Source organism: Balaenoptera acutorostrata, chromosome 9 (genome assembly GCF_949987535.1).
Source record: "Balaenoptera acutorostrata chromosome 9, mBalAcu1.1, whole genome shotgun sequence".
Taxonomy (NCBI): domain Eukaryota; kingdom Metazoa; phylum Chordata; class Mammalia; order Artiodactyla; family Balaenopteridae; genus Balaenoptera; species Balaenoptera acutorostrata.
In genome coordinates, this window is record NC_080072.1 from 50017413 (window position 1) to 50044449 (window position 27037).

Here is a 27037-nt window from a genome sequence, read left to right on the forward strand (position 1 = left end):
AGGGTGATCAAGCTTAAAACATGTCCACATTAGCTGAATTAACCAAAAACTCCTTCAAAATAGCATTTAGTGCTTTTCATAATCAAGAAATAAACTAACTTTTCATCCTTTTATATCTTCCCTATGTTTAGGGTGGTGTATTCACAGTTTCTGGAACATGTTCCTTACTTTTATGCTTCTTCCTAAAATGACCTAACTTGTAACTGTCGACTGAAATCCTGCTCCTCTTTTAAGGTTACTATAGCTCTAAAAGTCAGACCTAGAGGTCACCGTCTCTGAGAAGAGGACTTTCTTCCAATCAGTTTCCTGAGACTTCCTTTGACGTCCTTATTTCTCAGGCTATAAATTATGGGGTTCAACATTGGAGTCACCACTGTATAGAACACAGATATCATTTTATCCCATTCTTCTGTGGTCTTGGAATTTGGCCACATGTAGGTAAATATTCCTGATCCATAAAAGAGGACAACAACAATGAGATGGGAGCCACAGGTAGAGAAAGCCTTGAGCCTCCCCTCCCCAGACTGCATCTGGATCACAGTGGAGATGATATTCCAGTAGGAGACAAGGATCAGGGAGACAGGAGCTAAGAGGATGACCACACCCATTGCAAAGATGGCCATTTCTGTGCTGTAAGTATCTGCTGAAGCCAGCTTCAGGAGGGCAGGGGGTTCACAAAAGTAGTGATTGATAATGTTCTGTCCTTGATAGGGAAGTTGGAAAGTAAAGGTGGTATCTACCAGAGACACTAGTGCGCCACTAGCCCAGGACCCTATGGCTAACTGGATACACACTTGTTGGGTCATGACAGTGGAGTAGTGCAGGGGCTTGCAGACAGCCACATACCGGTCATAGGACATCACTGCCAGCAGTGCGCATTCTGTGCCCCCAACCAGAAGGAAAACAATGATCTGTGTCATACACCCAAAAAAAGAAATAGTTTTCCTCTTTACCAGGAAGTGGACCAACACTTGAGGGACAATACTAGTAGAGAAACAGAGATCTGTGAAAGAGAGATTTCTAAGAAAAAAGTACATGGGGGTGTGAAGTCGAGAATCCATGAAGATGAGAATAGTGATGAGCAGGTTTCCAAGCACAGTCAACAGAAAAATGATAAGAAAAAGAATAAACAGCAGGATCTGGGTCTGCAAGTCCTGTGAAAGGCCAAGGAAGATAAACTCAGCCACAAAAGTGTGGTTTTCTTCTCCCATTGAGATTTATGCTTGTTTACCTGTTTGGCACAAACAAAAAGAACAAACATTGGGTTTATGACATCAAGTCCTGTAGAAGAGGCTCATATAAAGTTCAGTTTAAAAACCCAATTAGATATTTCTAGCTTTTTGCTATCCAGCTTGTTCTAATTGATACTAAGTAGAATATTTTTATTCTTATTAGTTGATTGTAATTTAAATCCATCTCATTTTCCCCAAATCTCCTCTCCCCAGTGCCTCTTATTTATAGATAGAATATGACGTTGTTAAAGCCTTCTTGGCTACTTCTGATATGAGGATATTAGAGTTCCTGTGGATTTTACTAAATGGCTATACACATATTATTAGGAAATGACCATGTATACTGTTAGGACTACCACCTTGCATAAAACTGCACCACTAACTGTTCAAAATACCACATATTTAATTATAACATATGCTTGAAAAACATGAAACAGTTTTTAGGCATCAATTTAATTTGACCTCTTAAAAAACAACAAAATTTTCTTGGGTTTAAAAACAAAACTTTGGCATATCAACACTAAGGACCATTCTGTTTGGATTAAAGAATAAAATATTAAAAGTAAAACAATACAAAAAAGGAAAAATAGGTTAAAGTTGTTGTGACATATGGATAGGATTAGACTTGAAAATCACAAAAGCCTTCTAAGAAACCATGAAGGAAAACATGTGTAGAGTTTACAACATAAACTGAAAGATTTCTGTGAGATAATAATATCATGAATAAAATTAAAAGATAAACTACAAACTGAGGAAAATATTTTAGGGAGACATCAGACAAAAGTTAAAATACTTTATTACATTATGATTCCATATAAAACACTACGAAAATTGTTGAGTCCAACAAATAATGGGCCAAGGACATGAAAAGACTATTTACAAAGAAGAAATGCAAATAGCTACTAAATATAAGAAAAATATTCAATATTATTATGACTAAATACAATTACAACAATGAGAGATACAGTTTTTACCTGGGAGATTAGCTAAGATTTTAATAGCAACATCACAACAAAAAATAATAACTAGTATTTTATTGAGCATTTAATACATGTCAGGCATTACTATAAGGGTTTTATATTATTATATTGTCCTGATAACGTTATGAGGTAGACACTATTTATCTCATTTTGCAGATAAGAAAACTGAGGCAAAGAGAGGTTAAATCACGCAATTAATAAATGGCAGAATTAATTAGCTGTATAATGTATAATGATGGTGCAGAGAAAAAGACATTTTTGTACAGTGCAAGTGAGTAGGAAAGTTAGTACAATATTTCTGAGAAACAATTTTGTCAAATATATTAAATGACTCAAATATTCATATGCTTTGACCCAGTTCTCAATAGTATGGGTAAGGGAGAAATTCCTTTTTTTTACTAGTTCTTTCTCCCCATGAGGAGTAAAAATCTGATTTATAACATTTGAGGATGTTGATTGGTCCATGATTACTACTGGGTAGGATTACTGTGCTTGAAAAGGTCATGCACCTTTCTGCTTCTCCTCTTCCTGGGACTGGACTGTTAAGTTGAACAAGGTCCCCCTTAAGAACTTTACTTGCTCTATTCTCTCATTTTTGAATAGTTCCTAGGTGTATTCATCATCACTTTGTTCTTGTGTATCATGTTGCCAGCCAGAAGGTAACATGATGATACAATATGTATTTAAGTCATAAGGGAGCCTTAAATGACTGTAGACTAGACCACATAGCCCAATCCATGCTTATCAGAGCACTGAACTTCAGTGACATTAGGGACTAGCTTGGTTAATAAAAAGTAGTGTCTTATTTTTCATTACTTCACGTTTCTTTTGTATAACTCTAAGGAGAGGAATTGCTAAGAATAGAGTATTAGGAGTTCCTGAATCCCCGAGGCCTAATATCATCTACTACTCACAAACAGCAAACATTGTTTTCAATGGTGAAAAACAGAAAGTATTTCTTGTAAGATCAGGAAGAAGACAAGGATGTCCACTGTCACCACTATTATTCAACATAGTTTTGGAAGTCCTAGCCACAGCAATCAGGGAAGAAAAAGAAATAAAAGGAATACAAGTTGAAGAAGATGTAAAACTGTCACTGGTTGCACATGACATGATACTATACATAGAGAATCCTAAAGATGCCACCAGAAAACTACTAGAGCTAATCAATGGATTCGGTAAAGTTGCAGGATACAAAATTAATCACAGAAATCTCTTGCATTCTTATACACTAACAACGAAAGATCAGAAAGAGAAATTAAGGAAACAATCCCATTCACCATTGCAAGAAAAAGAATAAAATACCTAGGAATAAACCTACCTAAGCAGGTAAAAGACCTGTACTCAGAAAACTATAAGACACTCATAAAAGAAATCAAAGACGACACAAACAGATGGAGAGATATACCATGTTCTTGGATTGGAAGAATCAATATTGTGAAAATGATTATACTACACAAAGCAATCTACAGATTCAATGCAATTCCTATCAAATTACCAATGGCATTTTTTAGAGAAGCAGAACAAAAAAATCTTAAAATTTGTGTGGAGACATGAAAGACCCTGAATAGCCAAAGCAATTCTGAAGGAAAAAAAGGTAGATGGAGGAATCAGACTCCCTGACTTCAGACTATACTACAAAGCTACAGTAATCAAGATAATATGGTACTGGCACAAAAACAGAAATATAGATCAATGGAATAGGATAGAAAGTCCAGAGATAAACCCATGCACCTATGGTCAACTAATCTATGACAAAGGAGGCAAGGATACACAATGGAGAAAAGACAGTCTCTTCAATAAGTGGTGCTGCGAAAACTGGACAGCTACATGTAAAAGAATGAAATTAGAACACTCCCTAACACCACACAGAAAAATAAACTCAAAATGGATTAAAGACCTAAATGTAAGACTGGACACTATAAAACTCTTAGAGGAAAACATAGAAAGAACACTCTTTGAAATAAATCACAGCAAGATCTTTTTTGTCCTAGATCACTATGTCCTAGAGTAATGGAAAGAAAAAGAAAAAGAAACAAATGGGACCTAATGAAACTTAAAAGCTTTTGCATAGCAAAGGTAACTATAAACAAGATGAGAAAACAACCCTCAGAATGGGAGAAAATATTTGGAAACGAATCAACTGACAAAGGATTAATCTCCAAAATATATAAACAGCTCATGCAGCTCAGTATTAAAAAGACAAACAACCCAATCCAAAAATGGGCAGAAGACCTAAATAGACATTTCTCCAAAGAAGACATACAGATGGCCAAGAAGCACATGAAAAGCTGCTCAACATCCCTAATTATTAGAGAAATGCAAATCAAAACTACAATGAGGTATCACCTCACACTGGTCAAAATGGGCATCATCAGAAAATCTACAAACAACAAATGCTGGAGAGGGTGTGGAGAAAAGGAACCCTCTTGCACTGTTGGTGGGAAAGTAAATTGATACAGCCACTATGAAGAACAGTATGGAGATTCCTTAAAAAACTAAAAATAGAACCACCATATGCCCCAGCAATCCCATAATTCAAAAAGACACATGCACCCCAATGATCATTGCAGCACTATTTACAATAGCCAGGTCATGGAAGCAACCTAAATGCCCATCAACAGACAAATGGATAAAGAAGATGTGGTACGTGTATACAATGGAATATTACTCAGCCATAAAAAGGAACAAAATTGGGTCATTTGTAGAGATGTGGATGGACCTAGAGACTGTCATACAGAGTGAAGTAAGTCAGAAAGAGAAAAACAAATATTGTATATTAACAGATATATGTGGAATCTAGAAAAATGGTACAGATGAACTGGTTTGCAAGGCAGAAATAGAGACACAGATGTAGAGAACAAACATATGGACACCAATGGCACGGGGAAAGTGGCAGGGGGTGGGGGTGGGGGTGGGATGAATTGAGAGATTGGGATTGACATGTATACACCAATATGTATAAAATAGGTAACTAATAGATAACTAAGAACCTGCTGTATCAAAAAATAAAATAACATTCAAATATAAAAAAAGATAAAGAAGAAATTACAAAATGTAAATGGTATTTACAAGCTGTAAATGGTACTGTACCATTTACAGTAAATGGTATTACCCCACCATTTTGCATGTCCTTACATTTCATTTCCACATATTTATATACATACATGCTGTATCTTGAAGATAAAGCTTGAATCCTACTAAAAAAAAGAGAATATATATATGTATAACAGAGTCACTTTGCTGTACAGAAGAAATTAACACAACACTGTAAATCAACTATACTTCAATAAAATTTTTAAAAAAGGTTAATATTTGAAATATACAAGGAACTCATACAAGTCAATGTCGAAAAAGCAAATAACACAATTAAAGCATGGAGAAAGGAACTGAATAGAAATTTCTCCAAGAAGACATACAAATGTCCAACAGGTACATGAATAAGTGCTCACCATCACTAATCATGATTGAAATGTAAATCAAAACCACAGTGATTACTTCATCCCTGTTAGGATGGCTATTATTAAAAAAACACCCAGAAGATAACAAGTGTTGGTAACAATGTAGAGAAAAGGGAACACCTGTACACTGTTGGTGGGAATGTAAATTGGTGTAGCCACTATGGAAAACAGTATGGAGGTTCCTCAAAACACTAAAAATAGAACTACCCTATGATCCAGCCATTCCACTCCTGGGTATATATCTGAAGAAAATGAAAACACTAATTTGAAAAGATAAATGTTCATAGCAGGATTATTTACAGTATATGGAAGCAACCTAAGTATCCATCAACAGATGAATAGATAAAGAAGATGTAGTATATACACACAAAGGAATATTACTCAGCCATAAAAAGTAATAAAATTCTGCCATTTGCAACAACATGGATGGACCTAAAAGTTATTATGCTTAGTGAAATGTCAGACAGAGAAAGACAAATACTGTATGTTTTCACTTATATGTGGGATCTAAGAAAGAAAACAAATGAATGAATATAACAAAACAGAAATAGGCTCACAGATATAGAGAACAAACTAGTGGTTACTGAAGGGGAGAGGGAAAGAGGGAGGGGCAAGAGAGAGGTAGGAGATTAAGAGGAACCAACTACTCTGCGTGAAGTAAATAAGCTACAAGGATATATTTTACAGCACAGAGAATATAGCCAACATTTTATAGTAAATTTAATTGGAGTATAATCTATAAAAACATTGAATCACTATGTTGTACACCTGAAACTAATATTATATTGTAAATCAACTATACTTCAATACAAAATGGATAAAGAAAATGTTGGATATACATATAATGGAACATTATTCATCCTTAAAAAAGAAGGAAATCCTGCTATTTATGACAACATGGATGAACTTAGAAGACATTATGCTAAGTTAAATAAGCCAGACACAGAAGTACAAATACTACGTAATATCACTTATATGAGGAATCTAAAATAGTCAAACTCATAGAAGCAAACAGTGGTATGGTAGTTGCCAGGGGCCACGTGGGGAGGAGGAAATGGGAAGGTATTAGTCAAATGATACTAAGTTTCATTTATACAAGGTGAGTAGGTCCTAGAGATGTACTGTACAGCATAGTTCCTACAGTTATTCAAAGAACAATTTCCTCTCCCACAATTGTTTCTGAAATTCCACAGGGAATAACTTACCTGTTCTCAGCACTGTCAGCTTCAAAGTAAAGTCTGTCATTTTATTTTTTCCCTTCTCTTGTTGCCTAGGTGTTATCTGAGCACCATTTCTTCTGTACCCTACAAATAATGGTTATCAATATCAATAATAATAATGATGACAATAATCTTCCTTTGGTACTTACCAAAAGTGGTTTTGCTAGTGCCTTAGGGACCAATGCTAATATATATATTCAAAATGTACAGAAAAGACTAAACAAAAAATGTCCAAAATGTTGAGAGTGGTTTACTCTGGGTATGGAATTATAGGTGGCTTATTTTTCTTCTTTTCTAATGTTTTGGTGCTTTAAAGTTGTTCTTTAAAAGGCCATATATAAATTTACAATATAGGAAAAATATAAAAATAGGAAAATCTCAACAGTATTTAACTGAGGATGCTTTAAACCAAAGTCACTTTATTGCTTCTACTTTTAGCCTTGATAAAGTAAGTGGTATAGGACTAGCCATCTTGCTAGAAGCAAATATAAAACAAGGGACTTCCCTGGTGGTCCAGTGGTTAAGACTTCGCTTTCCCACGCAGGGGTTGCGGGTTTGATCCCTGGGCAGGGAGCTAAGATCCCACATGCCTCGTGGCCAAAATACCAAAACATAAAAAAAAAAGAAGCAATATTGTAACAAATTCAATAAAGACTTTAAAAATGGTCCACATTAAAAAAAAAACTTAAAAAACAAACAAAAAAAACCCCAGTATAAAACAAAGTATAGAACAGTCACTTTCAGACATTGGACAACAGCCAGCTCAGAATGTAATCCTGTATAAGAAGATTAGCAAAGGTGAAAATAGATTGAAACCACCCACTCTATATTGGAGAGTGGGGCAAACAGATATGAACTATGTAGGCATGTACATTTACAAAATCTCTCTGGAAGGTAATCTGAAAATATTACAAAATTCCAAAATAAGCTTTTTTTTTTCCTGAACAATGCTAATTTTAGGACTTTATATTTTGAAAAGCATTATAGATATGCAAAATTTTTGTTTCAAAGGATATTCACATATAGAAATGTTTCCAGAAAAAAAACCTGAAGTCTAACAATAGGTGATATGTTAAATAAATTTTAGATTTCCTACTTAACATAATCTACACAGTACAGAGAAACAGGTAAAAGTGAAGATGTCTGAGTCACACAGACATGGGTTGGATCCTTTTCCCCTCGTTTCTTAGATCTGTATCCTTGGACAATTTATTTAGCTCTTGCTTGTATGTGACAGTTTCCTAATGTAGAATGAACATAACACCACAACTTCACTGTACAAACGTAAAGATTTAATTAAGAACTTAATGGAAAATAGTTTGCTCAATGTCTGGCAGCTACATTAAAAAAATGCCTGCTATGGTTATGATGATGACGATAATGATGATGATAATGCACCAACCATAAGCCATTAAAAGGTAAGTAGATCCATATTTTCCACAGAAAGATGTCTGACACACAAATGAGTTAAAAAAGTGGGTTACAAAATAACATGTATGGGTGTGTGTGTGTGTATGTGTCTCTCTCTCTCTCTCAGTGATTCCTTTAAATAACATCCTTACCACATTGATAAACTTTTAACACACAACAAAACTAAGAGTCCAGGTAGAACTGTAAAGTATAGGTAAAGAATGGTTATCTCTCTATCTGTCAAAGGTAGGATTTGTATATTTAATGTACATGTGTGTGTGTATGTGGGTTGGGGAAGAATGCGGTTTAATCTCCAGGCAGGAAAGGAGATACATGAGTGAAAAAGGAGCCAAATAAGATGAACTGTAGTATCATTTGTATTCCAAGGAAGGTCAGGGATAATTATTCTTTCACACTCTAAATTTTCATATAACTTTGTCAACTTGACTAATTAATTCTCTTTAATACAGAGAGAAAATGAGGAAGAAAAATGGGTAGGAAAAATAAAATAATGGGAACAAAGTTAGAAGCAAGCAGGGAGGGGAAGCTGAACATAGAGAACAGGAATCCAGAGATGTGGAGAAAAGCAGCAGGAGGAAGGGACTACAGGAAGAGATCTATAAGTCTGGCTGTTTCCCCAAACTAAAAGGACAGGCAATGAATCTTTTATACCTCTGAGGCCCTAATAACATTATAACCAGTATGGCTTTTCCAGATATCTTCTCTTAATGACTTTGTCTCACGTGCACACAACTGCATACATGGGAATTATTCCTTGTCATACACACACAACAATGCTACATATACCTACTCAATCAGCTTCACAAGCAATATCTCACACAAACACGCAGACATCTACACATCATGGATATACTCACATGAGTATTTTATATTCTTACGTACTCACTCTCATGGCCACCAAATCTGTACCATAACAAAAAGAGTCACAGAGGAGGTACTGAGCCAACTGGATACTGACCAAGGCTGGGTCATATGGGAAGCCACCATGCCTGACTTGTATGGGAAGAAGATTGGAGTATGGGGTATACAAGTGATGGCACCAGCAGTGGAGGCTAGTATCCTCCTCTGGACTAGAAGGACAGCACTGAATGTAGCTGGACCCACTCTTCTCCATCTGCTCTAACTCATCAAGGGGATTGGAGGCAGCAGTGCCAGCATTCCTGGAACAGTTTACCATACAGTCTGGGTTCCTTCACATCCCCTAGACCCAAAGCATGTTCACAGGCAAGAAGCTCTTGAAGGCATTCCTCAAAGCAAGATTCCTAGTATCCTTCCAGCTCTCTGCCTGTTCAAGGGGAGATGGTGGAACAAAGGCAAGCTGGGGGAAACAGTGAAGACCAAAGGGCTGACAGCAGAGGGTAGGGGAGAATCAGGCAGAGCTGCTTTTCAATAGCAAGAGGAAAATAATGTGACCTCTCTGGAAACAGCCTCATTGATGAAGGAGAAAAGTCTGGAAGAGGATTTGGGGGCTGGGATTCTGGAGAAGAGTGGAAATAGAATTGTCTCTGGGAGTCTAGAACGGAAAAAGTTAATGGATAAGAGCGTGAATGACAAAGTTCATCTTTCCCAACACGATGCTCACCTCTCAACCCTCAATCAGTGTTGCAAAATCCTATAGACGGAGGTCCATCACAAACTTTCTCACTCTCACCAGAGGGCAGAGATAAAGCTGAGGAGTCACTGGTGAAGGAACTGAGGATCAAGTGCCAGAGGGAGTGATTTCTATAGCCTGCATATCTACTCTAAAGGACATCACCAATTGTGGATAGGCTTCTAAGCACTGTCTCCCAAGGTCTACACTAGATTCATTCTATGAGTTCGACTCCATCCCAAGCCTTTCTGCCCTAATTAATTCAAAGTACACACTCCAATTCTCTTAGGTCCCAGTTCTGAACAGAGGATTTTCCTTCCAGGGAATATTTAAAGGTGAGGTCCTGAGACTCATGTAAACAGGGCATTCCCTGGAGCTTCAAGATCCCTCAACTTATCTTTCCATCCTCTGAGACACCTTAGGGCACTTTGTTGTATTTGAAATCACAGACTAAAGCCTTCAAATCATAATCACCTCTCTTAAACTTTATACCACTGTCATTCAAATGATGTCAGCAGATATAGTCTCAGAGGTTCATAAGTCATCAAAACTTGTGTTTTCATTTCTATGATAATTAAATAGAAATGAAAATGAACAGATATTGTATTATGCAGATGCCAACTTTCTCATTGAGTTATGCAACTTGGCTGAAGGGCTTGCATTTCGTTTCAATTTATGGTTGTTTTAGTGCCATGTGATCACCTTAAGTGGTGGAGTTTAATTTGGTTAGTGCTGTCCTAATAACAACATGACAACAGGGTGTGCTGTTATATTAAAGTTGTATACTTTTTACTGAACATAAAGTCAAAGCTTTTCTTTTGCGGCGATAATTTACAGTCAAAAGACAGTTTTGTAGAATGAAACTTTAGCTTTGTTTCACTGGTGGTGAAGATTTCTATTCAGGAGCTCCAGTTGAAGCTGGGGACAGGACTGTCAAAAAGATTATGGCACACCACCCAGAGTTACCCCTTGGTTTCCTAGCTCTTTCAAAGTAGGTTATTTTGTCCAAGAAAAACCATCAGTTCGGCAAGGTACTTTTGCTCTTTTTCTTTTATCTTAGTGACTGTTTCTATTTTTTTTTTTTTTCAGGGAAGAGACAACAGGAAGAGTTGTACATCCAAAGAACTAAAAAAAAAAAAAAAATCTACACCATCATGAGATGGGGGAGGTGTCGCAAGAAGGAAATATGACTCAAATGTTTTTGTCGATAATAAAGAGAAATTAAATTGCATAACTTTAAAGGTGAATTCAATCTATTGTTTTATTACTAGAAGTGTGATATTCAAATAAAGAAGATAAGTCTTTTGATCTACTACATCCTTGCCAGATGACACTAGAAATGAATATACCATCTTATAAAGTATTGTTTTGCAACACTGAAAACATTCCAACTAAACAACACAATCATTGTCTAACAACCTTGTAAAGGGGATTCTTGAAATGGCTGGTAGTGTTTGCGGGCAATTCCTAAGCCCTCCAATTCTGAATTATATAATTTTATAGGCTATACACACCTATATTTAGTGTGTAGTGACTTCATACTGAAAAAGAGAGACAAACTATGAGACAGACAAATCAGACACAGGTGACAGAATTCCTCCTTCCGGGACTCTCTGATGACCAACACACCCAGCAGCTGCTTTTCATCTTATTCCTGGGTGTCTACCTGGTCACTGTGCTTGGAAATCTACTTCTCATGTTCCTCATTCAGGTTGACTCCCAGCTTCACACACCCATATATTTTTTTCTCTGCAATTTATCTCTGGCTGACCTCTGTTTCTCTACCAACATCGTTCCTCAGGCCCTAGAGCCCTGCTATCCAGAAAGAAAGTGATTTCATTCACACGTTGTGCAGCTCAGTTTCTACTCTTCCTCATTTTTGGGTGTACACAGTGTGCCCATTTGGCGGTGATGTCCTATGATCGGTATGTGGCTATCTGCAACACTTGGCATTACCCTAGCATCATGACTTGGAGGGTGTATGTCCAGCTGGCTGTAGGATCATGGACCAGTGGCATTCTGGTGTCTGTGGTGGACAGCACCTTCACACTAAGGCTACCCTACCGAGGCAGCAATAATATTGCTCATTTCTTTTGTGAGGTCCCTGCACTGTTGATCCTGGCATCCACAGACACCCGCACTTCAGAGATGGCCATTTTCTTCATGGGGATTGTGATTCTCCTCATACCTGTTTCTCTAATTCTGGTATCCTATGGCCACATCATAGTGACTGTGGTCAGGATGAAGTCAGCTGCGGGGAGGCTCAAGGCATTCTCTACCTGTGGCTCCCACCTCATGGTGGCCATCTTTTTTTATGGGTCAGCAATTGTCACCTACATGACACCAAAGGCTTCCAAAGAACAGGAAAAGCTGGTTTCTGTGTTCTATGCAGTGGTGACCCCCATGCTTAATCCCCTCATCTACAGCCTGAGGAACAAGGATGTGAAGGGAACTCTGTGAAAAGTAGCCACAAGGAATTTCCCTTGCAGACTTGGAATTTTCCACTGACAGTGAGACCTTCCTGGCTGCCTACTTGTAAGACTCGTTGAGCTGGTCCCTCAGCAAGACTGGAATATGGTACAGTTTTTATCCTTGGGACCTGTCCGTGGACTCACTCTCCATCCTTTATCCAGCACTACCTTTGTAGAAGAAGAAGGACAATAATTCATGGAGCATTAGGAAGGAGAGTCTGCTTCCTTCTGGTCAGTCTTTTAGTACCAGGGGATTTAAAAAAATCCCTTGAGAAACACTCCCATTTTATAAACCTGGGAACCTGTAAAATCTATCTTTTAAAAATAATACTATATATTACTATCTATCTATTCCAGATCCTACTCCAACTCCTTTATCTTTTGGTATTTCTGAATCCCTTTGCATCATCAAATAACCAATAAATTGACAAACAGTACTTAGTCACTTACTATGAGCTAGGTGTTACATGTATGTGTATGTGTACATGCAACTGCATGTGTGTTTGAGGTGGAGGGTGAAGAGCATGGGTATGGTGAAGCAGAATACATGAGCTCTGCTGTCCTTCTTCTCACACTGTTATTAGAGACATGAGCATCCATTGGGGCACATCTTTACAATGGTAAACACAGGGATTTGGAAACCAACAAGAAATAGTGACATCTAAGGGGTGGAAGAGTGAGAAGCTATTACCAATCCTAGGCCTAAAGGAGCAAAAGGAGGCAATTGGAACTTGGAGAGGGTAGCTGTATATAAAAGACCAGCAGACAAGAGCTGTGGACTTAGGTATATGGAGGTGAGGACGCCTCATGAGCTTAAATATTTCAAGCTCATTCTCTACCTTCCAATTTCCTGTTACTGTATTAAAAAAAAAAAAATCCAGGATAATCTCCCCATCTGTAGGGCCTTAATTTAAACATGTCTACAAAGTCCTTTTTACCACGCAAGGTAAAATACTTACAGGTTCTGGGGACTAAGATGTGGACATCTTTGGGGGGCCGTTAGTCTGCCTACCATACCAAGGTCAAGTAAAATAAATGCAAAAGCGAAAAGCTTGCTAAACATTTTATAATAGTGCCAATCTGTCTAGTTGTGTGATTGCCACCATGCAAATAGAACCGCTGATCTGCCTTTTCATTTGCAAATTCCTATGGGGATTTCAGAATGTGCTGCCCTTCTGGAGCCCTTGCTACGCGAGAGCTGAAGGATAGCCTGTGTGGGAGATAGAACTGGTCCTGGTACCTCCCTGGCACACAGAGGGAGAGCCATTTGTAGAGCTTGAGGAGAGGACATGTCTATGGAGTAAATGCTAGTTTACGCTGTTAATTGTCAATAAATTCTTACGAATAGTTTACACAAAGCTATGGTGCCCGTGTCCCAAGTCTGCTCCTTGCCAAGAATCCAGAACCGGACTATGTTCCCTGACAAAATCAAAAGAGGGGCTGTTAAATTGGTTGAGGGATATGTAAGTTTAAAAAGGAGAGTTGATTTCATCCAATCACAATAACATTACCAAAAAATCTAGAAAACAAAAAATCTTTGGGTTATTCACAGCAGTTTCCCATCATTTATCCACTTATACTTAACTTGGAATTCCTTTACACCCTTTCTGTCAAGTAACTCTCATATCCAAGGTGTATAATTTGAGATTGAGGTAGTCATCAATGCGAAGTAGTCTTTCTCCAGATGAGGCACAGACCAATTATGGTAGCAGAAAAAGTCCTCGATTGATAGCCCTCTAAACATGTGTACCTTACAAGACAGTGGAGGATTTAAAGTATCTTTTTATTTTCTTTCTTTCTCATTAGAATATAAATTCCACGAGGCAAGAAATTAGTCTGTTTTATTCACCCATGTGTCTTCAGGGTCTAAATAAGCTCTGACACATGCTGAACGCTGCATAAAAATTTGTTGAAATTTTGAATTTGAGTTTTGAAATTTTTGAAAATTTGAAAGTTTGAGTTTAAACTCAAAATTTGTTTAAAAAATGAGCGAAAGAATGAAACAAACTCTACTGTTTATTATCATTACTTTATCTCATAAACAAAAAGATCTTTGAGCTACCAGTAGAGTTTTTGGACATATAGAAGAAAGCAAAGCAGAAAATTATAAAACGACACAGATGAAGAAGTTCAAGAAAAGTTAAAACAAATTAAAAAATGGTAAATTGTAGTGAAACTGTCAACCTTCGATAGGCTGCTAATTTGTGTAAACTAGTAGCATCCTCAGAGACACTGGTACCCCAGTCCCAGAGAATACTGGACCTACTGAAGTTCATTTATCGCTCATGTTCTTTCATTCCCAGTGGAAAGTCCAAAATCCCAGTGGGTATACTGTGGCTCCTGGAAAGAGTAGAGACAAAAGACTTATTTGAGGAACGTGCTTTTCTTTCCTTTGTCCTTGCATTCTACCCCCTCAGTTCCATCTAAGTCAGTCATAGTTTCTGAGGGTCCTGGGTCCTGTGGATGGTCCACCTCAGTGCAGTCTTTACTTCACTATTTCTTAAGCTGTAGATGATGGGGTTCAACATGGGAGTCACCACCCTGTAGGACAGTGACAGCAGCTTCTTGCTCACAGGAGAGGTGCTGGACTGGAGTCTGAAGTATGTGAGGATGGCAGTGCTGTAGAAGAGGGAGACAACCAGGAAGTGGGAGGAACAGGTGGAGAAGCCTTTGCACTTCCCCTTGGCTGAGGGCATCCTGAAGATAGTGGAGAGGATGCAGACATAGGACCCCAGGATCAACAAGAAAGGGAAGAAGATGAATAGGACAGTGGCTGTCAGAGCCTCCGGTTCAAACAGAGAGGTATATTAGCACGGCCCAGTGCAATGACAGGGAGGTTGTCACAGAAAAAATGGTTCACCTTGTTGGGGCCAGAAAAAAGGAAGCTAAAAATCCATGTGGTTTGCACAGTAGCCAATGGAAATCCTGAGAACTAGGAGGCAGCTGCCAGCTGGGCACAGGCCCTGTGACCCATGATGACTGGGTAGCGCAAAGGGTCACAGATGGCTACATAGTGGTCATATGTCATTGTGGCCAGGAGGCAGCACTCAGCAGCTCCAAAGAAGAAGAAGAAGTACATCTGGGTAGCACAGCCAAGGAAGGAGATGGTTGTGTCTTGGATGATCACGGTCTCCAGCACCTTGGGCAGAAAAACCAAGTTGAAACCCATCTCTAGGAAAGACAAGTTCCTGAGGAAAAAGTACATAGGACTTTGGAGGGCAGAGTCCTCTGTAGTGACCAGGATTATGAGGACATTTCCCATTAGGGTAACCAGGTAAATGATCAGAAAAAGGAGAAACAACAGAGCTTGTAGCTCAGAGGACAGGGCTGAGAAGCCCACAAGAAGAAACTCATTGACAATTATCCAGTTTCCCCATGTTATTTTTCTGCCCAGGATTTCATTGGGCATCCACACTCCAGGAAGGTGGAAGTCCCCGTATGTTATTTAGGCCTCTATTACACCCTTAGAAAGGGAAACTCCTGTGGCCTCATTCTTCAACCTCTTGTTATAGTTGTTGAAGGTCAAACAGCTGTACTTTCCAAAATGTAAAAAACAAGTCTGACTAAGGGATTCACAATTTTTTTTGAAGAATACTAACTTTTTTTCAGACTGAACTCAGGCACACCGTATATATCTATAATGTCTCAACTTTTCTTTGCTTGACAGAGGATGTTCAAAGTCACAGCTTCACTTTTGTCCTCCTATTCTATCTCTCTTCAGCAGTCAGTGGTGCTAAAAAGAAGCCAGGCCAACCATTTCTGAAGGGAGGGGTCTTAATGCACAGAAGGGTGGTGAGGTGAGCCAGGGCATGTTTTCTGCAAAACGAAAGGGTGGGAAGGAGAAAGTCAAGGAAAGTGAACCAACAACTACCAGTGATCCCTGAGGAGAAGACCTGAATGTGTCCTAATCTGGAGCAGCTCATACTTGGGAAGAGTTCAGCATATTAGAGACATCTTCATTTCTAAACTCAAACAATTGTAGTTTAAGCAAGAAGATGCATAATATAGAAGTTGCGGTTTATCTTGATCACTGGGCTAAATATTCTCCATGTGGTTATATGTGATCAAAGGGAACACAGACTCAAGATACTGTCAGACAATAGAGAGAATCCAGCTGTGTTCTGTATACACCCTTTCATTAGCTTCCACTGGTTGACTTATGTCTTGACTCTCAAGAAATATGAAACAAATTTTACATATAAATAAAGACCAACTCAAATATTCAAGCTTGACTAATACTATTAAATCCTGTGAAAAAGAATCAGAAGGTTTCACCACTGCATCAATAACTAAGCTTCAAAATTGGGACTCTGAAAATTTTTCTGATGACTATAAACTTAAATGAAGGAATAAATCTAAATCACGTAATATGGTGACTGGCTTATAATACATGCTTAATGAATGCTAAACATTACAATTATTATGATATGAAGCTAAATCTACCTTCCAATATCTACTTCTTATCTAACCCATTGCCCAAACTCGCTGTAGCCCTTTCTTTTCAATCCCTAAGAGAAAAAAAATAATTTATTCAATAAATATTGATTATCTTTTGTGTGCCGGACACTGCTCTAGATACTGAAGATAATATGTTAGTAAATAAAACAAACAAAAATCTCTGCCTTCATACAACTCACCTTCTAATAGGGAAGACAGATTAATAACAAATTATGTAAATAGAATATATAGTATGTTAGATGGTGACAAGAATAACAGAGAAGAATAAAGCAGTAGAGAAGATAGGATTTAGGGTGTGGGGAGTGTCATAGAAGGTTTCACTGAGATGGTTTTTAAGTAAAATCCTGAGCAGGTGCAAGACATGAAGTCAAGGTGGTGAAGGAAAGAGGAAGGTAAAGAGTAAAAATAGCGAGAAAGATTTATTTTAAAATTTTTGCTGATTCCTATTCATTTTAGAAACCTCAAGCTGGCCATCACTTCTTTTATGAAAACTTTTTTTGATACCTTATTTATTTTTATAGTAAGAATGAACATTTATTGAGCACCAAGTAAGTACCAGACAGTACTCTGAGCATTTTGCAAGTGTTATGGTTGTCTCACAACTACCGGAAGATGTAGGGACTATTATTAGTTTCACTTTACAGCCAAGGAATCTGAGGCACAGAGAAGTGGAGTAATTTTCCCAAAGTTAGGCGGCCAGCAAATGGCATCAGGATATGCATCCTGGTCAGTCTGACTCCAAGCCATGGATTTGCCTGTCAGGTGGCACTTTCACCCACGCTCTAAGAATGGGAATGAATCTAAGCTCACAGGTGAGACTAAGGTGGGGCGTTTGGCATAGGATGGAAGCAAAGGAGAAAAAAGTAAGACAATTTCTAGAAGGACAGAGCATTTCTAGGTATTAGCACCACTGGAGACCTGAAATACTTTTACAGCCCTTATCTTAGAATAATCATGAATACATGTCTTCATCTCATATTCTAGGTGGTATACTCCTTGAGAGAAGAGATTGTGTTAATCAACTTTTTATCCCAACGCCTTGCAAGGTAGATGCCCAGTAAATTGTTATTGGATGAAGAATGAAGAAGATATGGAAAATAATCAGGGAAATATCTATATAGGCAGAGTGTAGGCATAGTGAGCCACATTCATAAGGAATTTAGACACAAAAGACTACATACATCAACAATACAGCCTTAGATTTAAATAGTGATAAGAGTCATAAATTACGCTCATCATCTTCTTCCTCCCTAACCTCCTTGCTTTTATCTACCTCATTTCAGGAAATGATACCACCTGGCTGTGTAACCCAGGAACTGGGATAAAAATCCTTTAATTCATCCCCCAAATTTGATTATTTTTCTTCCTAAACACTGATTCAATATCACCTTCTCCATCCCTATCACCACAGCTTTCGGTTCTGGTTCTTATTTTCTTTGGCCTGGAATACTGTAGGAACCCGATTCCAGCTCATTTTCTTCAAACCATCCTTCACTTGTATGTGACCTGACAGCAACTCGGATAGGGTTATTTACCTGCTCACTGTCTTTCAATCACTCCCTACTGTTCCTGGAATAAGTACAACCCTTGACAAGGTCTTTTTCTCTGATTTCTGCTTATTTTTCCAGTTTGAAATCCCCTACAGAGCTGATGCTCTGATCACACCAAAATACTTTCTGTTCTGTGCACACATCGTGTTCTCTCACCCCTCCTTGCCTTTGTGCATGTGGCTCTCTATCCTCGGAAACATCTTCCTGCAATTAGGTATAACTTTTCTGCTCATCTCTCATCAGAAAAATCATTTTCTTTGTGAAGTTTCCTTGTCCTCCCTTGGCCAAATCAAGGGATTATTCTTTTACTCTCTTTTAACACTTTGTGTAAACTGCTATGAGAGCATTTTTATAACTGTGTATGTGTGCATCTATTTATGTTATATAATTATTAACATCATGAGTACAAATGTATTCATTCATCATTGTATCTTTTGCACACAGCAGAGTGCTTAACTCTAGGTGTTTAGTAATTAATGTAGCCTAAGGTTTAACTTTTTTCAAAGCAGTTTGATGATACTGTTGGATCTCTAGTTGAGCCAACAGTCATATAAGATGAGTGTGTGTGTGTGTGTGTGTGTGTGTGTGTGTTTTATAGGTTTTATCTTCCAAGGTATATTTATTTTGTTTAATTTTTTTGCTATGTGCTGAAAAGACATTTTTAAAGCTTTACTCCATTATAACAGCTTTGCATCACTCAGTGTGCCATAAATGTCCAATTCCTTCAAATATTTAATCAAAATATTTCTTAGGACAGAGCCAAATCTTAGGGGCACATCACTTAAGCTATATTCCCAAATGGTTTGACACCAATTTTTAATCTCTACTTTTTGGGCAAATAGCAAAGCTATCTCTTTTTTTCTATCGGTGACTTTAAATCATTTCAGACATGTGTTGGGTACAAATAAACACAGCTATGGGGGCTTCCCTGGTGGCGCAGTGGTTGAGAGTCTGCCTGCCGATGCAGGGAACACGGGTTCGAGCCCTGGTCCGGGAAGATCCCACATGCCGCGGAGCAACTAAGCCCGTGCGCCACAACTACTGAGCCTGCGCGTCTGGAGCCTGTGCTCCGCAACGGGAGAGGCCACGACAGTGAGAGGCCCGTGCACCGCAATGAAAAGTGGCCCCCGCTCGCCGCAACTGGAGAAAGCCCTCACACAGAAACGAAGACCCAAAGCAGCCAAAAATAAATAAATTAATTAATTTTTAAAAAAATTCTATAAAAAAATAAATAAATAAACACAGTTATAGGTACTGTCATCTGCAACGTATCTCTTTAACATAGTAACAAAGGTCTCGTGAAAGAGTTCATCAAATGCCTTAGTGAAACGCAGATAAACCATATTGATATTCATTCTTTAACCCAAAATCTAATGTCAACTTCCTAATAAAACCTTTTCTGACCATTCCTATCCCCAACTGGATATAATTAATTACTCTCTCCCTTGTGTTCCTCCAGGATTTTAAAATACTCGTATAGCAAAGATCAATAAAACTAAAAGCTGGTTCTTTGAGAAGATAAACAAAATTGATAAACCATTAGCCAGACTTATCAAGAAAAAAAGGGAGAAGACCCAAATCAATAGAACTGGAAAATGAAAAAGGAGAAGTAACAACTGACACTGCAGAAATACAAAGGATCATGAGAGATTACTACAAGCAACTATATGCCAATAAAATGGACAACCTGGAAGAAATGGACAAATTCTTAGAAATGCACAACCTTCCAAGAATGAACCAGGAAGAAATAGAAAATATGAACAGACCAATCACAAGCACTGAAATTGAAACTGTGATTAAAAATCTTCCGACAAACAAAAGCCGAGGATCAGATGGCTTCACAGGCGAATTCTATCAAACATTTAGAGAAGAGCTAACACCTATCCTTCTCAAACTCTTCCAAAATATTGCAGAGGGAGGAACACTCCCCAACTCATACTATGAGGCCACCATCCCTCTGATACCAAAGATGTCACAAAGAAAGAAAACTATAGGCCAATATCACTGATGAACATAGAAGCAAAAATCCTCAACAAAATACTAGCAAACAGAATCCAACAGCACATTAAAAGGATCATACACCATGATCAAGTGGGGTTTATCCCAGGAATGCAAGGATTCTTCAATATATGCAAATCAATCAACGTGATACACCATATTAACAAATCGAAGGAGAAAAACCATATGATCATCTCAATAGATGCAGAGAAAGCTTCTGACAAAATTCAACACCCATTTATGATAAAAACTCTGCAGAAAGTAGGCATAGAGGGAACGTACCTCAACATAAAAAAGGCCATATATGACAATCCCACAGCTAACATCGTCCTCAATGGTGAAAAACTGAAACTATTTCCACTAAGATCAGGAACAAGACAAGGTTGCCCACTCTCACCACTATTATTCAACATAGTTTTGGAAGTTTTAGCCAGAGCAATCAGAGAAGAAAAAGAAATAAAAGGAATACAAATTGGAAAAGAAGAAGTAAAGCTGTCACTGTTTGCAGATGACATGATACTATACTTAGAGAATCCTAAAGATGCTACCAGAAAACTATTAGAGCTAATCAATGAATTTGGTAAAGTAGCAGGATACAAAATTAATGCACAGAAATCTCTTGCATTCCTATACAATAATGATGAAAAATCTGAAAGTGAAATTAAGAAAACACTCCCATTTACCATTTCAACAAAAAGAATAAAATATCTAGGAATAAACCTACCTAAGGAGACAAAAGACCCGTATGCAGAAAATTATAGGACACTGATGAAAGAAATTAAAGATGATACAAATAGGTGGAGAGATATACCATGTTCTTGGATTGGAAGAATCAACATTGTGAAAATGACTATACTACCCAAAGCAATCTACAGATTCAATGCAATCCCTATCAAACTACCAATGGCATTTTTCAGAGAACTAGAACAAAAAATTTCACAATTTGTATGGAAACACAAAAGACCCTGAATAGCCAAAGCAACCTTGAGAAAGAAAAACGGAGCTCAGGCTCCCTGACTTCAGACTATACTACAAAGCTACAGTCATCAAGACAGTATGGTACTGGCACAGAAACAGAAATACAGATCAATGGAGCAGGATAGAAAGCCCAGAGATAAACCCACGCACATATGGTCACCTTATCTTTGATAAAGGAGGCAAGAATATACAGTGGAGGAAAGACAGCCTCTTCAATAAGTGGTGCTGGGAAAACTGGACAGCTCCATGTAAAAGAATGAAATTAGAACACTCCCTAACACCATACACAAAAATAAACTCAAAATGGATTAAAGACCTAAGGTGTCTGTAAGGCCAGACACCATCAAACTCTTAGAGGAAAACATAGGCAGAACACTCTATGACATAAATCACAGCAAGATCCTTTTTGACCCACCTCCTAGAGAAATGGAAATAAAAACTAAAATAAACAAATGGGACCTAATGAAACTTAAAAGCTTTTGCACAGCAAAGGAAATCATAAACAAGAAGAAAAGACAACTCTCAGAATGGGAGAAAATATTTGCAAATGAAGCAACTGACAAAGGATTAATCTCCAAAACATACAAGCAACTCATGCAGCTCAATATCAAAAAAACAAACAACCCAATCCAAAAATGGGCAGAAGACCTAAATAGACATTTCTCCAAAGAAGATATACAGATGGCCAACAGACACATGAAAGAATGCTCAACATCATTAATCATTAGAAAAATGCAAATCAAAACTACAATGAGATATCATCTCACACCGGTCAGAATGACCATCATCAAAAAATCTACAAACAATAAATGCTGGAGAGGGTGTGGAGAAAAGGGAACCCTCTTGCACTGTTGGTGGGAATGTAAATTGATACAGCCACTACAGAGAACAGTATGGAGGTTTCTTAAAAAACTAAAAATAAAACTACCATACGACCCAGCAATCCCACTACTGGGCATAACCCCTGAGAAAACCATAATTCAAAAAGAGTCATGTACCAAAATGTTCATTGCAGCTCTATTTACAATAGCCAGGACATGGAAGCAACCTAAGTGTCCATCAACAGATGAATGGATACAGAAGATGTGGCACATATATACAATGGAATTATTACTCAGCCATAAAAAGGAACGAAACTGAGTTATTTGTAGTGAGGTGGATGAACCTAGAAGACAGGAATAAAGTTGCAGACCTACTAGAGAATGGACTTGAGGATATGGGGATGGGGAAGGGTAAGCTGGGACAAAGTGAGAGAGTGGCATGGACATACATACACTACCAAACGTAAAATAGATAGCTAGTGGGAAGCAGCCGCATAGCACAGGAAGATCAGCTCGGTGCTTTGTGACCACGTAGAGGGGTAGGATAGGGAGGGTGGGAGGGAGGGAGATGCAAGAGGTAAGAGATATGGGGAAATATGTATATGTGTAACTGATTCAGTTTGTTATAAAGCAGAAACTAACACACCATTGTAAAGCAATTATACTCCAATAAAGATGTTAAAAAAAACAAAAAGATTTGGGGTTTCAGTGGCCATTTCTTTAGTGGTCATTTTTTAATGTTTTGATTAAAAGCTTGGAGTTTTTTGTTGACTCAAAACACTCAGATGATGGAAAGCATGTCTGAAGGGCAGATTGTAATGGATGCTGTTGGAGTTCCTCCTTAATCCTCTTGATTCATTTTGCCCAGCTCAGTGCAACCTTCTGTGTCAGCTTCTGCAAGCTTAACTTCTAATAGCTTGTAAATGAGACCTTCAGAAGAATGCCCCCGGGGCACTGGCGACCCGGCTTTAGTTCTCCCTCTTCCCTACAACTGGGAGTATGAAAAGGCCTCCTTCCTATGACCTGAAGCAGAACAAACTCTGTGATTTATTTATGCTCTGGAGATCCAGAAGGGAACTGGGATTTCCCTTGAAATTATTTTGCTTATCCTGTTCTCCATTCCCCTTTTACTTTTCCCACTCATTTAATGGTTTCTCCTTAATAAATCACTTGTACTTGAATCCTTGGCTCCATATCCGATTCTGGGGTAACCTGGCCTATGATGGAAGTATCTGGTCACAAGGGAAGATCAGTTACTGCATGTTTCGGTGGATGTTCCTAAAAAGTGAAAGGGGATTCATAACAGGGATATGAAGGAAAAAGCTTTAGGTTTGACTTTTCTGGAAAAAAAATCTCTCTTGTACCTCTTTTATGGATCTCCCCTAGACTTTCAGAACACCTGTACTCTACCATAGGAACTGGTCTAGCTCTAGAATCAACCCTCCACTCTTGAGTGGTATATTTCTCCACATGCAATCCACCATCAAGTCCTATCAATTTTTCCTGTAAAAGATATTTTGAATTAATTTCTACTAATACCACTCTATTCCAAGTCATCACCATTTCTCAGCTAGATTATCCATTCACTTACTTATCTTGCATATACTATTGAAAAACAGGGAAATAATTTCATTGTATGTAACTTTTAATTGGGCAAAGCAAATCAGAATAGATTGAGTAAAGTGATAGTCTTCAATATCTAAGTAAATGTCCTGAGACCTTGACATCAGGAGCTCTCTTAGCTGTTTTTAAGAGAATTTTAAAGGTATGCCTGTACCTTAGGCTTCATCCACAGAAAGGGGCACCCCTTGCTCTGTGTAGCTTGTGGCTCCTGGAAAGTGGTACTGACTCCCGTGGCCATATAAGGGCTGCCCCACTGGTTTAGAGCATCACATCCATCTGCATTGTCTCAGCACCAAATACTCTTTTTCTAAATAAACCATCGTTGGCAATTTTATTCTAGTGTTTGTGCATGTTGACTATCTACTGTGGCAATCTCCAGCCTCTCTGAGCTGCATGCCTGGACAGTCTATGTTGTCTCTCCATGTACCAGTTATTCTTTCTGTTAATGCTCTGGCTTCAAATTTGCATATATTTTGAGTGATCTGCCTTAACCTTATTTCTCCATAGTATTTTAGTGTGAGTTTTGCAGAACATAAGGTTTCCAGGAATGTCTATGTTGTAGTAAAACAGAAACATTTATGCAGCATTCATTTTCAAAGAGTTACAGGTACATTGGGGGAAGACAAACATGTAAAAATAAGTAGAGGATAGTAGACACAGAATTTAACTTGTGTATTGAAAACTTAGAATAGATGCATGTAGGATGAGCAATTTATGCTGCTTGAGGAATTGCAGTAGACCATGAAAGATGAGATGGATTTGGCTAAAATGAAGGTCAAAAGAACCTTTTGAGTAGAGAAAATAGAGTACCAAAACATCACCAACTGCTAATCATCTAACCTATGAACTCAGAAGTCTAAATGAAATGCATGACTTTTCTCTGATTTACTCACGTATTCCCTCTGTATTCTTCAAAATTTATTCAAATTAAAAATTAATTATGTTTCTTTACCTATTATATAAGCAAAATTGCAAATGATTGATGACAAATATTATTGATGTGGCTGTGAGGAAACAAGAACTCTCATAAATTGCTGTTGAGAGTATAAAATGGTACAATCAATTTGGAGGGAAATGTGCCAATATAGCAATACTACATATGTATTTACACTTGGCCCAATAAATCTAATTTCTAGATTTCCATATGTCAGATACACTGGCAAAAGCATTAAAAGGCACATGCATAAAGCTATTCTTTGTAATTGTAAAAGACTCATTAAATAAACTATGGTGTATCTACAAAGCAGAGTACTATGAAGTTACAAAAAGAATGAGGAATCTTTTTGTGGTTAAAGAAGAGCTATGCTGGAGTTAGCTGGATCCATTTTAAACCTTAATGAAAGCAGCATCATGATTGAAATTTATGATATTACTTCAACAAGGTGTAAGAACCTAAGTTAATGATTAAGAATGATCATTAAACAAATAACCACTGAAACCCCAAATCTAGAGAGAGAGCCTGTGGAAGCTCAGGTCATTCTTCCTGGGATAAATAGAATGAGGAATAAATCATTGTTGGACCTATAAAGGTATAGGTATGGGAATTATTGACCCACTTTCCTATATCCATACAATACATACGAGTGAGCTTGAAGGAACTAACACTCCCTCAAGGACATGAGAACGAAAATAAGGCAGTGAGGAGAGTTATGCATTGGGAGGACTCATAGGGTTTCCTATCTGATGAATGCAGTCAGATTTGCCCAAAGGAAGACAAAGTCACAAGGTGATTTTTGATGGGTTGTGCCCTCTTTTATTATGTGTGTTCCCATGTTAGGATTATAAGCAGTTTCATACTGTTCACAGTGTGAACACAGGAATGTGAATATCTGGAATTATTTGGCCACAGAAGTGTTAAAATGATGATAAGAAAAAGAATGTAAGTCCATAATGGGCAGGCAGAGGAGGTTTCCAGGTGGTAGTGACAGGTCTAAACTACCTCTGTTTTCACTGAGCTTTCCAAAGCTTTCCAATAGTCATTTCAGCAGCTGGGTTTCATCATAATGGAGATAGGCAGAGGCAGAGGAATTCTAAATATCAAACTGATTGTTCCCTATTCGAAAGACTCTAATCTTTTTCTTAATGTCTATGGGATGCAGTCTCTAAGGCCTAGGGCCTTGTAGAATGTTCGGCCAAAGGCATTCTTCACCTCATTATTTCTCAGGCTGTAGATGATGGGGTTCAATATGGGAGTCATAACAGTATAGGACAGTGATAGCACCTTCTTGCTCTCAGGAGAATTATTGGACTTAGGATGGAAATAGATGAGGCTTAAAGATACATAGAAAAGGGAGACAACAAGGAGGTGGGAGGAGCAGGTAGAGAAGGCTTTGTGCTTCCCTTTAGCTGATGGAATCTTGAGGATGGCAGCAATGATGCAAGTGTAGGAACATAGGATCAGCAAGCAGGGTATCATGACGACCAGAATGGTTCCAACAATGGCATAGATCTCAAACAGTGCTGTGTCTGCACAGACCAGCTTCAGCACAGGTGGGCTGTCACAGAAGAAGTGGTTCACCTTGTTGGTGCCACAGAATGGAAAGCTGAAGAGCCACGTGGTCTGCACAGTAGCTACAGGAATGCCTGGAAACCAGGAGGCAATAGCCAGTTTTGCCCGTGTCCAAGGGTTCATGATGACTGGATAGTGCAAGGGATTGCAGATGGCTACATAGCGGTCATAGGCCATGATTGCCAGGAGGAAACATTCAGAAACCCCAAAGAAGAAGAAGAAATACATCTGAGTGGCACAGCCAAGAAAGGAGATGGTTGTGTCCTGAGCAATCAGGGTCCCCAGCATCTTGGGCACAATGACTAGGTTGAAGCCAATCTCTAAGAAAGACAAGTTCCTGAGGAAGAAGTACATGGGGCTGTGCAGCATGGGGTCAGCCAAGGTAACCAGAATGATGAGGCTGTTTCCCAGCAGGGTGACCAGGTAGACGATTAAAAATGTCAGGAAGAGTAATGACTGTATTTCAGCAGGTAGGGAAGAGAAACTCATGAGGATAAACTCACTAACTCTTGTCCAGTTTCCTTCAGCCATTGATATAGGAATGAATTCCGAGCTGTGGTCATAGAGAGAGATTCTTGATTGGAAGAGTCAGATTCTGGATTTGTGTTTCAGACTCCTTCTTAGTGTCAGGGAAAGAGGCAAGATCAGGATTTCAGTTGCAAGAGAAAGGGCCTTGTGTTGTCTAAGAATAAAGACACAAGGAAGAAAGGCCAG

At 38.3% G+C, this 27037-nt stretch overlaps 5 protein-coding genes across 4 annotated transcripts; 1 reads left to right on the top strand and 4 right to left on the bottom strand.

Annotated features, from left to right (window-relative positions):
• The window catches only part of ZNF215 (zinc finger protein 215), a 246610-nt gene that overhangs the window by 36931 nt on the left and 182642 nt on the right, over positions 1–27037 (bottom strand).
• Positions 267–1253, bottom strand: LOC103008808 (olfactory receptor 2D3). The gene has a single exon (XM_028164165.2). The coding sequence runs from the start codon at positions 1209–1211 to the stop codon at positions 267–269; it is 945 nt and encodes a 314-aa protein (XP_028019966.2). The 5' UTR covers positions 1212–1253.
• LOC103009101 (olfactory receptor 2D2) lies at positions 11477–12423 on the top strand. Its single transcript, XM_028164155.2, is given in 2 exon segments — positions 11477–11720; positions 11723–12423. Coding segments are annotated over 2 exon segments (945 nt in total).
• Positions 14819–15795, bottom strand: LOC103009385 (olfactory receptor 10A4). The gene is given in 2 exon segments (XM_028164156.2): positions 14819–15190; positions 15193–15795. Coding segments are annotated over 2 exon segments (975 nt in total).
• Positions 25901–26863, bottom strand: LOC103016949 (olfactory receptor 10A5). Its single transcript, XM_007172830.2, has one exon. It carries the CDS (start codon positions 26852–26854, stop codon positions 25901–25903), a length of 954 nt encoding a protein of 317 aa, XP_007172892.2. The 5' UTR covers positions 26855–26863.

What these genes read in the sequence shown, in the direction of transcription:
- LOC103008808 (XM_028164165.2), bottom strand. Translation starts at nt 1,211, where the DNA reads ATGGGAGAAGAAAACCACACTTTTGTGGCTGAGTTTATCTTCCTTGGC.
- LOC103016949 (XM_007172830.2), bottom strand. Translation starts at nt 26,854, where the DNA reads ATGGCTGAAGGAAACTGGACAAGAGTTAGTGAGTTTATCCTCATGAGT.